Raw genomic sequence first — 18,339 nt, forward strand, 5'->3', positions numbered from 1 at the left:
CACTCTGCAGACAGGGTCGGTTGGGACTGGAGGGAGCCCAGTGATCGGGGCAGAATTGGGGGGGCCTGCTGGGGATCTGTCTCCTGTGGGGGTGGGGTCTGCCTCCTGGGGAAGGGGTCTGCCTCCCATAGCAGGGGGTCTGCCAGAGTGAGGGATGGAGGGGCTGGAGATCGGAGTGCTCCAGGACAGGAGGTGGGTCAGGGCTAGCCTGCCAATGGTCATGAGAGCCGCGATTGGGCCGGGGGTATGGAGGGGCAGCACTGTGAGGGTCCCGGGCTAGCTAGCGATCGAGCTGGCCAGCAAACTGCAGGCTGACGGATAGGGGCCACTGTGCTGTGCAGAGGCCCAGAACTATCAGATTCTGGCATGAATAGGCCCCACCCATGAGCTTTTAATGATATTCACGATTGTGACCCCTGTTTTGCATAGAGTGTCGGAGATTCTAGTCTAGATTCCCACTGAAAAAGCAATCGTGATTTATCCCATTTTTCCCACAAATTCAGCACTTAGAACCTTTTGGGAGAATCAACCCCCTTGTGTCTTGTCTGAACTGTGGGTAAAAGTGGAGGCAGTCTGAACTTCAATTAGTCTCACAAACATGAGTTGCCAGAGTGCCGTGAAGGCAGAACAATAATTTGGTGAGTTTTGTTCAAATTGACAATACTCTACAAGACTGTCTGCGTAAGGCCAGAACTGGACTACTTGTGGTAAATCCAGATCAGGAGAAAGGCAAAGACTCAAACTTAAGGGAGGAGAACATGATTCCCGAGTGCACGATTATAGATAGCGAATGTTATGGCTTTGGTGTTGAAAAGGCAGAACTTGAGTTCACAGGAGAATGGGCGGGGGAGATGAGACCAAGTTGCTTCACCTTATCCTGCAAACAGAAGAAACTTATAAATAAAACAAGAGTCACAACCGAGTGACCCACCTGGGCGCTCTAAAGCATGGTGAGAGATTCAGATGAATGATAAAACAAACAACACATGTTTGGAAAACATAGAAACTAGAACCAGGAATAGGCCATTTGGCCCTTCAAGCCTGCTTGCCATTCATTTTGATCATGGCTGATCATCGAATTCAATATCTTGATCTCCCATTTCCCCATTTTCCTTGATCCCTTTAGCCTCTGGAGCTACATCTAATTTCTTCTTGAAATCAGACAATTATTTTGGCCTCAGCTACATTCTGTGGTAGTGAATTCTAGACATTGACCACCCTCTGGGTGAAGAAATATTTCCTCACCTCAGTTCTAAAAGGTTTATCCATTATCCTCAAATTATGACCCCTAGTTCTGGTCTCCCCCGCCATTGAGAACATTCTTTCTGAATCTACCCTGTCTAACCCTGTTAGAATTGCATAAGTTTCTGTGAGATCCCCTCTCACTCTTCTAAACTACAGTGAATATAATTCTAACCAACTGAGTCTTTCCTCATATGACAGACCTACCATCCCAGGAATCAGCCCCATAAACCCTCTATAGCAAAGACATCCTTCCTCAGGTAATGACACCAAAACTGCACACAATACTCCAGGTGTGGCATCACGAACGTCCTTTACAATTACAGCAAAACATCCCTATCCTATATTCAAATCCCCTCGCTATGAAGGCCAACATACCATTTGCCTTCTTTACTGCCTGCCGTACCTGTGCACTTGCTTTCAGCGACTGACGTACAAGGACACCAAGGTCTCACTCTACCTCTCTCAACTTACACAAATTCAAGTAATAATCTGTCTTCCTATTATTGCTACAAAAGTGTATAACCTCACATTTATCCACATTATACTGCATTTGCCATTCATATGCTCACACACATAGCCTGTCCAAATCGCGCTGAAGCATCTCTGCATCCTCCTCACAGCTCACCCTCCCACTCAACTTTGTATCATCTACAAATTTGGAGATAATATGTTCAGTTCCCTCTTCCAAATCATTAATATTTCATGTGAACAGTCGAGGTCCTAGCACAGACCCCTGCAGAACCTCACTAGTCACTGCCTGCCAATCAGAAAAAGACCCATTTATGCCAACTCTTTGCTTCCTACCTGCTAACCAGTTTTCTATCCATCTCAAGATATTACCTGCAATCCCATGTGCCTTAACTTTACATAGTAATCTGTTATGTGAGGTCTTGTCAAAAGCCTTCTGAAAATCTAAATAAACCACATCCACTGGTTCTCCTCGGTCAACTCTACTCATTACATCCTCAAAGAATTCCAATAAATTTGTAAAGCATGATTTCCCTTTTGCAAATCCATGCTGACTTTGTCTGCTTGCACCACTGCCTTCCAAACGCTGAGTTATGAAATCCTTGATAAAAACTCGAGCAACTTCTCCAGTACTCAAGTTAGGCTCACAGGTGTTTAGTTGCCTGTTTTCTCTCGACCTCCCTTTTTGAATAGCGGGCTCATATTAGCTGCCCTCCAATCTGTGGGAACCAGTCCAGAGTCCAAAGAATTTTGGAGAGTAATCCAAAGTAAGTAATCTGGGATGAAGATTATTAGGACCTGGAGATTTATCCACCTTCAATCCCATCAATTTCCCCAAAACAATTTCTCTACTAATTTTGATTTCCTTCAGCTCCTCACTAAAACGTGTTTCTCTCAGAACTTCTGGTACATTATTCATGGCTTCCTTTGTGAAGACTGAAGCAAAGTACCAAATTAATTCCTTGGCCATTTCTTTATTCCCCGTTATGAATTCTCCCATTTCTGACTGTAAGGGGCCTACATTCATTTTTGTCAATCTTTTTCTTTTTACATCCCTATAGAAAATTTAACAATCAGTTTTCATGTTTCCCGCTATCTTACTTTCATTCTCTATTTTTCCCTTCTTAATCAATCCCTTTGTCCTCCTTTGCTGAATTTTAAACTGCTCCCAATTCTCAGGCCTATTGCTTTTTCTTGCCAATTTGTATGCTTCTTCCTTGAATCTGATATTATCTCTAATTTCCATTGTAAGCCATGGTTTGACGACAATTCCCTTACTGCTCTTGCACCAAACAGGAATAAACAACTTCTGGAGTTCACCTATTCGTTCCTTAAATGCCTGCCATTGCCTGTCCACTGTCTTTTCTTTCAGTAATGTTTCCCAGTCCATCATAGCCAATTCATGCCTCACACCATCATTGTTCCACACTAACTAAGCTGGAAAAAAATTTGAATCACTGCATTCTGAATGCTCATTTAAAACATACAATGTTCGATCTGAGGAAAAGATTGATTTTTTTGAGTGCAAGGTTGAAAGGCATTCAATCATTCAAAGCTGGAAGCTGATTTATAAAAGACTCCATATGTTGAGCAAGTATCTGTGTGTTAGTGTCTGTTGATTTTTCTTGTCTGTGTCTGTTGCTTGTGTCACTTAATTGTATTAGTCAACCCTTTATGGTCTGGTTCTGGTATTTACTTTAAAGTTGCTTGTTTTATGTACGTCGTATTTTGAATGACGTTAAGTGAGACAAATGGTAGGTTGTGATAAATGAAATTGTTGAAGCAATTGCTTTGTTCTAGGGAGAGTGGTGATTCTGGGGAAATAATATGTGATGCTTTACATTTTGGTTTATTTTAAAGAGCCCCTGTGGCTGCAAATGACTGTTAAATATTCATCGTTTATAATGTCTTGAGAATTTCTTGAGTTTTAAATAGAGTTTTGAAGAATGAAGATTATGGTCTCAATTTTCTTTTTGATTTAATTTTACAGTTCTATTTAATTTCAGTTTTAAATTGTTAAAATTGAACGAAAGCAAAGTGAAGTGCTGTGGAGATGTTGGCTGTGATTCTCCCATCCCATTGTGCTAATGTTTTAGTGCAGCGAGCCAGGAGAATTACACGTCAGCTGATTTGTGGGATTCCCAAGAGCGTTCGCGCCGCGCTTGCATCTCCCGGCACGGTAGCACAGTGGTTAGCACTGCTGCTTCACAGCTCCAGGGTCCCGGGTTCGATTCCCGGCTCGGGTCACTGTCTGTGTGGAGTTTGCACATTCTCCTCGTGTCTGCGTGGGTTTCCTCCGGGTGCTCCGGTTTCCTCCCACAGTCCAAAGATGTGCGGGTTAGGTTGATTGGCCATGCTAAAAAAAAAAAAATTGCCCTTAGTGTCCTGAGATGCATAGGTTAGAGGGATTAGTTGGTTAAATATGTGGGGGTAGGGCCTGGGTGGGATTGTGGTCGGTGCAGACTCGATGGGCCGAATGGCCTCCTTCTGCACTGTAGGGTTTCTATGATCTATGATCTAGGCCTGGATTTCCTGTGGCGTCTGCGCGGCGCCAGAAATCGGCTGTGAGGAGGGGCGAGCATTTAAATAGTATGAATTCTCTGGGCCTACTAGAATCTCCCACCCCACCAGAGTGTTCCAGTCCAGCGGGGATTACAGCAGCAACTCACTTTTGGGGAGCTGGCGGCCTGACTCTGCTGGAGTGAAGAGGGGGAATCAGGGCCACACCCAGGGGGTCAGGTGGCAGAGGGTGGTGCCCCCTGGTCATGGGCACTCTGGCAGTGCCAGCCTGTGCCTCCTGGCACTGCCCAAGGGTCAAAGTACGCATGCCCAAGGGGCACCTTGTCATTGCCCACCAGCCATGGGGCAGTGCAGGGGAGGGGCCTATTGGGGCAGTGCCTAGGGGGCGATCGGTGGAGGTGAGGGGTCCCATTGCCATTCTGCATAGAGATTGGTGTGGGCTGGAGAGAGAGGCTGCTGCTGGGAGTTGAGCAGTTCCTGGATTCGTTTCATCACTTCTGGGTTGGCTGGAAAAGGAAGCGGGGAGACTTCCCCTCCTTGAGGCTATAGTGGGATGTGGGCAAGGCTCGCATCTGTACCTTCTGTCAGGAGTACACAAGGGGGTCGACAAAAAGATGGAAATCGAGGAGTTGGAGCAGGAGGTTTTCGACCTGGAGTCATGTCTCAGTCAGCCCAATGATGACTCAGCCCTGCGGCTGACGTACAGCGAGAAGGAGGGCGCGCTGCGGGACCCGCAACCCATTGGATGCCATGGTGTGTACTTGAGGTCGCCAATCCGGTTCCTCGTGTATCTAGACAGTGGCTCCCCCTTCTTCTACTCGCTGGAAAAAAGGCATGGGATCCATCAGCAGCTCCTTACCCTGCTGGCTGATGATGGATTCCTTGTCTCGGATCTGGAGGGCATCAGGGCCCTCGCCCAAAACTTCTACACTGCCCGGATCTGTCCAGCAAGGATGCCCGTAGAGTTTTCTGGGCTGACCTGCCACAGGTTGGCCTGGAGGACATCAGAAAACGTGATGCCCCTATCAGCCTGGAGGAGCTGACTGGCACCCTCAACAGCCTCTCCAGGAGTAAGACCCTGGGGCTGAACTGGTTGACAGTGAAGTTCTTTAGGGTGTTCTGGGGTGTCCTGGGGGAGAGTATTGCAACCAGAGAATTGCCTCTTTCATGGCACAGGACTGTCTTTGCCCTGCTGCCCAAGGGTGGGTTCTCCGCCATCTTAAGAGTTGGCGCCTGGTCTCCCTCCTTCGCCTGGATTATAAAATCTTTGCCAGGGCAATGTCATCCCACCCTGGCAATGCGCTGGGCCACATGATCCACCCTGACCAGTCCTGCACAATCCCGGGCCGAAGCATTCATGATAACATCCATCTGGTTCTAACCTGATCCACCATTCACAGAGGGCTGGTCTGTCGAACTCCTTCCTGTCTTTCAACCAGGAGAAGGTGTCCGACATGGTGGATCAAAATAATTATTCAGATGTCTGTGGGCACTCATTCAATCCCTACAGAGAAGCAGGCCATTCGGCCCATCGAGTCTGCACCGACTCTCCAACAGAAAATTCTTACCCAGGCCCTACCCCATAACACCATGTATTTATCCCACTAACCTACATATCTTTGCATTTTGGGCAGCAACCGGGGGAATTGCTCTCAGACAGTGACCCGGTGTCAGAATTGAACCTGTCCCTGGTGCTGTGAGGCAGCAGTTTTAGCCAATCTGCCACATGCCGCCTTTTCTTTAGCCACAAGGATCACAGTTTAAATCGAAAAAATGCTACTGCACAAAGAACAGAATACCAATAATTACACTATATCAAATAGTCAGAAAACATTAGTGATTTTAAAAGCACAATGAATATGTTACTTATATAACTCGACTTTCCCTCTACACCCAACCTCAACCATTCCCCACTATTATAAACACCCCTCCCCCTCAATAATTAAGTCAGATACTTCGCAGAAATGAGGCAATTAACCACTCGGCCTAAAGACGTGAAATGTTTTGTGGATTCCCAATTCAACAACCCTGGTGTTGGAACCCTTTCGGCTTTGCAACGCACTTTGGAGCCAACACCTGACTTCTGTACACCACCATGAACTCCCAAGATGCCTGCACTTCTTGCGGCCTTGTGGAATACGTGGACCATGGGCGAATGATTCATCATATTGAGGAGATTGGTTCAGCAGTGGAATACAAAGTGTAAATCCCGGTTGATTTCAGGATGAGCATGATTGGCCCATGGCTTCCACAGAGTGGACAATCTCCGTCAGACTTACCCTCATTGGGATTGCGAAACTCCAGATTTACCCTCGCTGGGATTGCGAAACTCCTGTCTCCCGAACCTTCCACACTCAGGCTGGGTGAGACAGGAGCAGCACAGCGTCCCCCCAACAGCATCGGTGTGGAATAACTGGGACACAGAGAGGAAAGGAATGCCCCCTTTTTACATTAGTAGCTGCCTTAAAGGGGATGTTCAAAGGGACAAGGGAGCAGGTACTTATCAAAGATAAAAGGTCTACCGCGAGGGGGGATTGGGGGGAGACCGGAAAGGGGGAGGTGTGTCCTGGACCAGAGGATGTGGGAGTGATGTGTACCGGAGCAGAGGAGAGGGAAAGCAGGTGGGGAGCATCATAGACCATGGGAGGGGAAGGGTTTACGAGCCTGAGGTGGGGCTGAGGGGTGGGTCTGGACCAGGGTGGGGCTGATGGGGAAGGGGGCAGAGGTCAGGGGCCGTGGATCGGGTTGGAGTGGGAGTGCCATGGTGGGTTCACTGGGGGGGTGGGGGGGTGCAGCGTGTCCGCTGCGAGGCAAGGTCTGGGCATTTAGATATTTACTCTGAAATTGGAAGTGTTTTTCTCCTGCTAACTCTTTCAAAGAACAAAGAACAAATAAAATTACAGCACAGGAACAGGCCCTTCGGCCCTCCAAGCCTGCACCGACCATGCTGCCCGGCTGAACTAAAACCCCCTACCCTTCCGGGGACCATATCCCGTTATTCCCATCCTATTCATGGATTTGTCCAGATGCCCCTTAAAAGTCACTATCGTATCTGCTTCCACTACCTCCCCCGGCAGCGAGTTCCAGGCATCCTCTGGGTAAAAAACTCGCCCCGTACATCTCCTTTAAACTTTGCCCCTCACACCTTAAACTTATGCCCCCCAGTAATTGACTCTTCCACCCTGGGAAAAAGCTTCTGACTGTCCATTCTGTCCATGCCCTTCATAATCTTGTAGATTTCTATCGGGTCACCCCTCAACCTCTGTCGTTCCAAACGAGTTTCTCCAGGTTTCTCCAACCTCTACACATAGCTGATGCCCTCCATACCAGGCAACATCTTGGTAAATCTTTTCTGTACCCTCTCCAGAGCCTCCACATCCTTCTGGTATTGTGGCAACCAGAATTGAACACTATATTCCAAGTGCAGCCTAACCAAGGTTTTATAAAGCTGCAAAATGACTTGCCAATTTTTAAACTCAATGCCCCGGCCGATGAAGGCAAGCATGCTGTATGCCTTCTTGGCTACCTTCTCCAACTGCGTTACCACTTTCAGTGACCTGTGTACCGGTACACGGGTAATCTTTACACAAAGTAACTATCAGGGTAAGACTGGCAGAACGATCCGAAGTTAATAATTTACATCTCTTCTGTTGGATGGTTCCCAGCCCAGTGTAATTTCAAAGAGGAAGTTAGCATTTCTGGGCAATAGTCAGATAAAGCCGTACGTAGGAACATCTCAGAGGGATTTCCCAGAGGAGTACCCCTCCAAATGTGACGCTGGGGAAACAGTAAGTTATGGGCCAGTATTACAGTGCTTCATTACTAAATAATATTCTCCACCTTCACAGGAACCTTTGAAGAAACAGCTCAGTTCCACATCATGGGATTCCAGTACAAGTGGTTCCTGCTCATTCTCACCATTACAATGTCTGGTATTCTGTACAGTTTGCACAAGATGGACACCTATCAGTTTATTCAAAACAACTTCTTGGAAATAATACAGAAGAAAATTAAAGCTGACCCAAATCTATCAAAACAAGTCATGGATCCTGGCATTATATTTGTGGAGACGACTGATAAAGTTGAGCCCACACAATTGGTGGTGTGTTCAGTGGAATCTGCTGCTCGGTTAAATCCAGACAAACATGTCTATTATTTCATGAAGGGTTTCAGTGGCAAATTATCACAATATCCACTGCCCAATTATACTGGCATTCCATTGCTATCTGCCACAAGTAACGTTGTCCTTCTACCCTTGCATCTCACTGGACTGTTTGAAAACACTCCTTTGTATGAGTGGCATCAAAAGGTAACCAGTTATCAGAAACATTTTAATGAGGCAAGAATTAGGGGGCATAAGATGGGAACAGAAACTGTCAGGGAAAGGCACTAATGAAAAGTGGAACTTTTTCAAGGAACAAATACTGGATGTCCTTGATAGGTATGTCCCTGTCAGGCAGGGAGGAAATGGCCGAGTGAGGGAACCATGGTTCACAAAAGAGGTGGAATGTCTTGTAAAAAGGAAGAGGGAAGCTTATGTGGGGATGAGGAAACAAGGTTCGATGGCTCGGTTGAGGGTTACAAGTTAGCAAGGAATGAGCTGAAAAAGGGGCTTAGGAGAGCTAGGAGGGGACACGAGAAGTCCTTGGCGGGTCGGATCAAGGAAAACCCCAAGGCATTTTACTCTTATGTGAGGAATAAAAGAATCACCAGGGTGAGGTTAGGGCCGGTCAAGGACAGTAGTGGGAACTTGTGTATGGAGTCAGTAGAGATAGGCGAGGTGATGAATGAATACTTTTCTTCAGTGTTCACCAAGGAGAGGGGCCATGTTTTTGAGGAAGAGGTGTTACAGGCTAATAGGCTGGAGGAAGTAGATGTTCAGAGGGAGGATGTACGAGCAGTTTTGAATAAACTGAAGGTCGATAACTCCCCTGGGCCTGATGAAATATATCCTAGGATTCTTTGGGAGGCAAGGGATGAGATTGCAGAGCCTTTGGCTTTGATCTTTGGGTCCTCACTGTCCACGGGGATGGTGCCAGAGGACTGGAGAGTGACGAATGTTGTTCCTCTGTTTAAGAAAGGGAATAGAAATTACCCTGGTAACTATAGGCCAGTTAGCCTTACTTCGGTGGTTGGTAAGTTGATGGAAAAGGTCCTCAGGGATGGGATTTGTGACCATTTAGAAAGATGCGTATTAATCCGGGATAGTCAGCACGGATTCGTGAAGGGCAAGTCGTGCCTAACAGATTTAATAGAATTTTTTGAGGAGGTAACTAAGTGTGTTGATGAAGGTAGGGCAGTTGATGTCATATACATGGATTTTAGTAAGGCATTTGATAAGGTCCACCATGGTCGGCTTATGATGAAAGTGAGGAGGTGTGGGATAGAAGGAAAGTTGGCCGATTGGATAGGTAACTGGCTATCTGATCAAAGACAGAGGGTGGTGGTGGATGGAAAATTTTCGGACTGGAGGCAGGTTGCTAGCGGAGTGCCACAGGGATCAGTGCTTGGTCCTCTGCTATTTGTGATTTTTATTAATGACTTAGAGGAGGGGGCTGAAGGGTGGGATCAGTAAATTTGCCGATGACACCAAGATTGGTGGAGTAGTGGATGAGGTGGAGGGCTGTTGTAGACTGCAAAGAGATATAGATAGGATGCAAAGCTGGGCTGAAAAATGGCAGATGGAGTTTAACCCTGATAAATGTGAGGTGATTCATTTTGGTAGGACAAATTTAAATGTGGATTACAGGGTCAAAGGTAGGGTTCTGAAGACTGTGGAGGAACAGAGAGATCTTGGGGTCCATATCCACAGATCTCTGAAGGTTGCCACTCAAGTGGATAGAGCTGTGAAGAAGGCCTATAGTGTGTTAGCTTTTATTAACGGCATCTCCACATCTTAGCTTTTATTAACAGGGGGTTGGAGTTTAAGAGCCATGGAGTTATGCTGCAACTGTGCAGGACCTTGGTGAGACCACATTTGGAATATTGTGTGCAGTTCTGGTGACCTCACTATAAGAAGGATGTGGAAGCGCTGGAAAGAGTGCAAAGGAGATTTACCAGGATGCTGCCTGGTTTGGAGGGTAGGTCTTATGAGGAAAGGTTGAGGGAGCTGGGGCTGTTCTCTCTGGAGCGGAGGAGGTTGAGGGGAGATTTAATAGAGGTTTATAAAATGATGAAGGGGATAGATAGAGTGAACGTTCAAAGACTATTTCCTCGGGTGGATGGAGCTATTACAAGGGGGCATAACTATCAGGGTAGTTGTCATGGGGGACTTTAACTTTCCAAATATTGATTGGAACCTTTGTAGGTCAAATAGTTTGGATGGGGCAGTTTTTGTGCAGTGTGTGCGGGAGGGTTTCCTGACACAATATGTGGATGGGCCGACTAGAGGTGAGGCCACATTGGATTTGGTACTGGGAAATGAACCGGGCCAAGTGTTAGATTTGGTTGTGGGAGAGCAATTTGGAGATAGTGACCACAATTCGGTGTCTTTTGTTATTGCAATGGAGAGGGATAGGGCCGTACGGCAGGGCAAGGTTTACAATTGGGGGAGGGGTAATTATGATGCGATTAGGCAAGAATTAGGGGGCATAAGTTGGGAACAAAAACTGTCAGAGAAAGGAACTAATGAAAAGTGGAACTTTTTCAAGGAACAAATACTGGATGTCCTTGATAGGTATGTTCCTGTCAGGCAGGGAGGAAATGGCCGAGTGAGGGAACCATGGTTCACAAAAGAGGTGGAATGTCTTGTGAAAAGGAAGAGGGAAGCTTATGTAGGGATGAGGAAACAAGGTTCAGATGGCTCGATTGAGGGTTACAAGTTAGCAAGGAATGAGCTGAAAAAGGGGCTTAGGAGAGCTAGGAGGGGACATGAGAAGTCCTTGGCGGGTCGGATCAAGGAAAACCCCAAGGCTTTTTACTCTTATGTGAGGAATAAAAGAATGACCAGGGTGAGGTTAGGGCCGGTCAAGGACAGTAGTGGGAACTTGTGTATGGAGTCAGTAGAGATAGGCGAGGTGATGAATGAATACTTTTCTTCAGTGTTCACCAAGGAGAGGGGCCATGTTTTTGAGGAAGAGAAGGTGTTACAGGCTAATAGGCTGGAGGAAATAGATGTTCGGAGGGAGGATGTCTTGGCAGTTTTGAATAAACTGAAGGTCGATAAGTCCCCTGGGCCTGATGAAATGTATCCTAGGATTCTGTGGGAGGCAAGGGATGAGATTGCAGAGCCTTTGGCGTTGATCTTTGGGTCCTCGCTGTCCACGGGGATGGTGCCAGAGGACTGGAGAATGGCGAATGTTGTTCCTCTGTTTAAGAAAGGGAATAGAAATGACCCTGGTAATTATAGACCGGTTAGTCTTACTTCGGTGGTTGGTAAATTGATGGAAAAGGTCCTTAGGGATGGGATTTACGACCATTTAGAAAGATGCGGATTAATCCGAGATAGTCAGCGCGGATTCGTGAAGGGCAAGTCGTGCCTCACAAATTTGATAGAATCTTTTGAGGAGGTAACTAAGTGTGTTGATGAAGGTAGGGCAGTTGATGTCATATACATGGATTTTAGTAAGGCGTTTGATAAGGTCCCCCATGGTCGGCTTATGATGAAAGTGAGGAGGTGTGGGATAGAGGGAAAGTTGGCCGATTGGATAGGTAACTGGCTGTCCGACCGAAGACAGAGGGTGGTGGTCGATGGAAAATTTTCGGATTGGAGGCAGGTTGCTAGCGGTGTGCCGCAGGGATCAGTGCTTGGTCCTCTGCTCTTTGTGATTTTTATTAATGACTTAGAGGAGGGGGCTGAAGGGTGGATCAGTAAATTTGCTGATGACACCAAGATTGGTGGAGTAGTGGATGAGGTGGAGGGCTGTTGTAGGCTGCAAAGAGACATAGATAGGATGCAAAGCTGGGCTGAAAAATGGCAAATGGAGTTTAACCCTGATAAATGTGAGGTGATTCATTTTGGTAGGACTAATTTAAATGTGGATTACAGGGTCAAAGGTAGGGTTCTGAAGACTGTGGAGGAACAGAGAGATCTTGGGGTCCATATCCACAAATCTCTAAAGGTTGCCAGTCAAGTGGATAGAGCTGTGAAGAAGGCCTATAGTGTGTTAGCTTTTATTAACAGGGGGTTGGAGTTTAAGAGCCGTGGGGTTATGCTGCAACTGTACAGGACCTTGGTGAGACCACATTTGGAATATTGTGTGCAGTTCTGGTCACCTCACTATAAGAAGGATGTGGAAGCGCTGGAAAGAGTGCAAAGGAGATTTACCAGGATGCTGCCTGGTTTGGAGGGTAGGTCATATGAGGAAAGGTTGAGGGAGCTAGGGCTGTTCTCTCTGGAGCGGAGGAGGCTGAGGGGAGACTTAATAGAGGTGTATAAAATGATGAAGGGGATAGATAGAGTGAACGTTCAAAGACTATTTCCTCGGGTGGATGGAGCTATTACAAGGGGGCATAACTATAGGGTTCGTGGTGGGAGATACAGGACGGATATCAGAGGTAGGTTCTTTACGCAGAGAGTGGTTGGGGTGTGGAATGGACTGCCTGCAGTGATAGTGGAGTCAGACACTTTAGAAACATTTAAGCGGTTATTGGATAGGCACATGGAGCACACCAGGATGATAGGGAGTGGGATAGCTTGATCTTGGTTTCAGATAAAGCTCGGCACAACATCGTGGGCCGAAGGGCCTGTTCTGTGCTGTACTGTTCTATGTTCTATCGGGTTCATGGTGGGAGATATAGGAAGGATGTCCGAGGTGGGTTCTTTACTCAGAGAGTGGTTGGGGTGTGGAATGGACTGCCTGCAGTGATAGTGGAGTCAGACACTTTAGGAACATTTAAGCGGTTATTGGATAGGCACATGGAGCACACCAGGATGATCGGGAGTGGGATAGCTTGATCTTGGTTTCAGATAAAGCTCGGCACAACATCGTGGGCTGAAGGGCCTGTTCTGTGTTGTACTGTTCTATGTTCTATGAGTATATTTGTTGTTATTGGGTGGGATTTTGTGATCTTTTCTGGCTCGGTGTGAATGGCGGGTAGCCCCTGATGGTGGCAGGTTTTCATGCCATACTTTTAGCCACTTGGAAAAGAAAACATTTTGTTCCGGTTTCACACCAGCTCTATGTCAGGCAGACCCTTATTCACCCACCCTGCCATCAGCTGAGTGCTTCAAGCAGCTCCGTATAAAGGCTGCAAATCAGTGAACCCAGTGCACCCAGCACTTGTCCAAACTCCACCAATGAGAATTGTTGAGAAGAATTCTGCCCCGAGATTCTCGGAGGCATTTCAGAATGTTGGATACCGCGGAGGAGAGTCGGCACATCCTGTACCCATGAACAGGGAGGAAAGCCTCAAGCAGGTTCACCAACTCCACATGGGAGGTGATGGCAGCGCCAGTAGCACCAGCACCCTACAACAGAGAATGGCCATCCAGTGCGGCAAGAGGAGAAATGATCTCCTCCGTTCAGCCAGGATGAGTGACTCTTCTCATTCATCATCGCTCACTCACTCACGCACCCATCACACATCCACAGGAACCTCACTCACTGCCAGCTCAAGGGACATCACCACTCACTCTCCCACACATTTCCTCATCTCCCCTGTGGCTTGTCTCCTCATCACATCCCTGTGCCCACTCGCCAACCACACATGATGTGGAGATGCCGGCGTTGGACTGGGATGGGCACAGTAAGAAGTCTCACAACACCAGGTTGTAGTTCAACAGGTTTATTTAGAATCACGAGCTTTCAGAGCACTGCTCCTTCATCAGGTGAGGTTTACTGTACCAACCACACATGCAGACTTCCTGTCCATCTGCCCTGGCACGTGGCCTGCTCCCACACTCCCCATCTGTTCTCTGGAAGGAGAGGCTGGTTCACAATAGATGGGAAAGATCCCAGATGGGTAGAGGGATGCCTGAGTTCAACATCCTCTCAGCATTTGAGGACAGAGCCCTCCAGCTGGCCGGGGAGGAAGAAGACTTTCCTGCACCAAGGGTGAGACATGTGCCAAAAAAACAAGTGAGCACCCAGTACACCATTATCCATCAGACCAATCTAATGTGAGCCTGTCCCTTCTAACCTTATGCCCCTGCCAAGCACTAATAACATCTCCTTTTCCTTGTAGGCATTGTGCCTCCATCAGCCAGACACAGGTGTCTACCCCAGACACCAGGGAGGACGAGTTCCCAGAAGTGGAAATGGAAGAGACATGACAGATTTCACCCACACCCTCCACCAGCACAGAGACACACACTTCAGGGGGGCTTTGTAGTAGAGAGTTCCTGGGGTCAGAATCTGGTGAGCGCCTCACTCTCTCTGATCTACAGCAGACGGAGGCAGGGACATCCCAGAAAGCCGGCATTCAGCGGATTGTGGGGGATCAGGAAACTGCAGAGTCCCAGTCAGATGACAATCCTCTAGACTCAGTCACACCTCAGTTGCTGGAGCTTCAAAGTCAGGAACATCAGGAAGGGATGTCAGCTGCACTGCTCAGATTGAAAGTCTGAATGAAGGAATCTCAAAGCCTTCTGTCTGAGGAGATAGTGCCGGCACTGAGAGGCAGCCAAGACAACATTGCGAGGGTGGTGGATGCAGTGGAGACCTCAGTGCGTTGATTCAGGGCACGAACTCTATAGTACAGGATGCGTGCTCAATAGTGCAGGATGTGCACTCCATAGCACTAGATGTGCACTTCATAGCGCAGGACGTGCAATCCATAGTGCAGGGCATACACACCATAGCGCAGGATATGCACTCTGTAGCACACAGTGTACATTCCATAACACAGGGTGTTTACTCCGTAGTGCAAGCATACACTCCGTAGTGCTGGATGTGCACCCCATTGCGCCGGGCATGCACTCCATTGCTCAGGCATTTTTGGGCATCCACTATTGCCAATGCTGGAGGATGGTGGAGCTTCTCGACTTCCTCTATCCCAAGGAAGAAGACAGGGGCAATGTGCTCCCTTAGGGCGGAGGATCAGCTGGTGTACAGCAAGGGGCCTTCCACCCAGGAGACTCTGGGATAGTCCAGCCCATCTGATCGAATCAGCTGTAGCCCCTCACGCTGAGGAAGGTGACACTGCCAACAGCACCCCGAAAACATGTTGGACCCTCAAGATCACAGAATTGCTACAGTGCAGAATGAGGCCATTCAGCCCATTGAGTCTGCACCAACCACAATCCCTCCCAGCCGCAATCCCTGTAGCCCCTCGTCTTTAACCTGCTAGTCCTTCTGACACTAAGTGGCAATTTAACATGGCCAATCCACCGAACCCACACCTCTTTGGACTGTGGGAGGAAACTGGAGCACATGGAGGAAACCCACACAGACACGGGGAGAATGTGCAAACTCCACACAGACAGTGACCCAAGCCGGGAATCGAACTTGGGTCCCTGGCACTGTGGGGCAACAGTGTTAACCACTGTGCCACAGTGCCATCCAGAGGACATCCACCAAGATCATCACAGACAACAGGGTGTTGCAGACACCAGGCAGCCTCCATCTCTGCTGTGGATCCTGGGGATACACCAACACATAGCGGTGTGGTGAACCATAGATGGTTACCACTATGGGTACTGAACCATAGATGGTTAGCACTATGGGTACTTGTACATATGTTACTGTTGTTACTGTTGGGGTTAGGGTTGGGGTGTTCTACCTGTTGGTATTGTTCTGTGGTACACTCCGGTTGGCTCCGCCTACCTGTAGGAGTATAAAGGTCACTGCACTGCCGAGTGACCCTTAGTCTGGGATTGTATTGTTAAGCAGTATGCTCCATTCTTGTTACTAATAAAAGCCTTTATATCCCGAGTACAATCCAGCCTCCCGAGTGATTTAATCGCGCATCAAGCGGTAAGGTTCGAAATGCTCTGATGCTCTCGGTGCACAGCATGGACACGGTTGTTGGGCACTTGTAGACTGCGTCCACGTATGTATGTTAGAAACCATCTGTACAAATGAAATAAATCTCACATACTGCAACCTCACCATGGCTCCCTGCCCTCATAACATTTCTTCCTGTCGTGTCACTGAGACAACTGTGTCCGTGTTCCACTGAAAGACCCAATACTCAGTCCAGAGGCTCCTTCATCTGCTCTCTGCAAGGCTGCCAGATCATTGGTTGGATGCCATCAGCAACAGAATACCTCAGCCATACTAGCTTCTCCTTTGTAATGAGGATGTTCCCGACAATGTTCAAGGACACAGCTCAGCCCAGTCATTGTGAAAGTCTGATCTCAGCACATGGAGCCCAGTGCCAAGATCAGTGATGGGCAACCCAGGCGAATGAGGGGGCTACATGTGGCCCTCCTTTATCTGAGTGGGCCGCAAGATTGAAATCGGGCACGTTGACTAACTATCATCCTTGAATAAGGTTGAATACATTTAATAGGTACCTAATATTTCATAACAAGTTATAGAAAATGCTTAATCATTCATAAATTAATAGAACTGTCAACTTTATGTGGTGGAAAAATTATTTAAACTATGAACACAAAGGGTGTGCATGGCTCTGCCGGTCAGTGTTGTGTACAATCAGCACACACTTCTCTTCACTTGCTTTGCTTCATGTGCTTCTCACTCCAGTCATACGGGTGGGAAAAATACGACATGGATGGAAACCAGTGGAATGTGGCAAATCTGCACATTGGCAATGGTCAACAAAATGAATTACAATTCGTGTCCTTTCAGCAAGTTTCAGCAATAACTATGATCTCATCCTTCGCAGTGTGTCACATGTCCGTTTACTTCCACATTTCTAGCAGGTTCTCAGTGGCCAATGGCTTTCTTTCCAGATTTCCTCAAAAACACTTTCTGTTCTGTATATTGTGCCGTGTCGTGGCTGGGGATCCATTCATACCCACAATTCTTCAGGGACAATCCATTGGGGAATAAACCATTACAAAAACACTCCCATTCTTCATTAAAGAATATCCTTGGGCAACATGTGGAGCTCCAGCAAACCGACTGAGAATTATCTTTAACTGAAGGAGGAGACACATGGACTGTGAAGACATAAGTTTAAATATGCTGTAACGGAACATAATCGATTTATTTTACTTTGTCCACTTACTACAGGTGAATCCCGATTTGGAAACGTATTGGATCCATGTCCTTGCTGATGGCTGTAGGTTAGCTCTGCTATGGAAATATGGTGGCACATACCTGGATACCGATGTTATCTCAATGAAGCCTTTGCCATTTGGTAATTTTACTGTTTTGCAAAAGGACTCCTATTTCAGTAATGGCGTATTGGGATTTCATCTCAAATATCATCAGTTTTTGTTGGACAGCATGAAAGATTTTGTAGCCAATTATATTGGGGACATTTGGGGTCATCAAGATCCTACACTGATAACCCGTGTTATGAAGCGATGGTGCAAGTTGAATAACAATGACCAGCTCACTGCAAACGAATGCAATGGGATCTCTTTCTGGATACCAAGGCGGTTCTATCCAATCCCCCATCCAAGTTGGGAACATTACTATGATCCCTGGAAGAAGGAGGATATAGAGAGCATCTTCTCAGATACATATGGAGCAAATGTCTGGAACAATATGGATTCCGACAAAAAGAAAAAGTAGTTGCTGGAAGTGGATCATTAATGGAATATCTTTTTCAAATGTATTGTCCAACTACATACAGAGATTTAATTGAATCCCCAAAGAGTTCAGAGTCATTTAGGGCCTGAGATTTTGGGGACTAGTGAGGGCGCTAAGTGTACAGGACATCCAAAAAGCAGGTCCAATTTGGGACAGGATCTGGAAATTCCACCATTACAACTTGATTAGACACAATAGAACTCTCAGCACCTGAGAGCACAACTGGGTTCTGTTGTAAATGCTCCAAACCTGCACTGACATTACATTGTGTTCCATGAGGAGCATTTCAAATTCCCAATAACACAGTGTTGGAGTTCTACTTTGACAGTGTGAGTTTGAAATATATCTTCAGGTGTTGGGTTTTAAGGCGCGATATTGGGGTTCCAATTGCAATCATATTATTTTGTACATTATCAGTCTTACATGGGAAAATATTCAGGTTTCTAAAACTGAGAGTTAAAGTGGAAATCTCCTACAGACAAGCCCTCCGTATACACAGGAT

The 18,339-nt window shown here is 47.0% G+C and overlaps 1 protein-coding gene across 1 annotated transcript; it reads left to right on the top strand.

The window, feature by feature from the left end:
• The first annotated feature begins 8,113 nt into the window (after positions 1 to 8,113).
• Positions 8,114 to 17,819, top strand: LOC144484475 (alpha-1,4-N-acetylglucosaminyltransferase-like). The gene is made up of 2 exons (XM_078203002.1): positions 8,114 to 8,542; positions 17,313 to 17,819. The coding sequence occupies exons 1-2, from the start codon at positions 8,114 to 8,116 to the stop codon at positions 17,817 to 17,819; spliced, it is 936 nt and encodes a 311-aa protein (XP_078059128.1).
• The last annotated feature ends 520 nt before the right edge of the window (positions 17,820 to 18,339 follow it).

The sequence above is a fragment of the Mustelus asterias genome, chromosome 3 (assembly GCF_964213995.1).
Source record: "Mustelus asterias chromosome 3, sMusAst1.hap1.1, whole genome shotgun sequence".
Taxonomy (NCBI): Eukaryota; Metazoa; Chordata; class Chondrichthyes; order Carcharhiniformes; family Triakidae; genus Mustelus; species Mustelus asterias.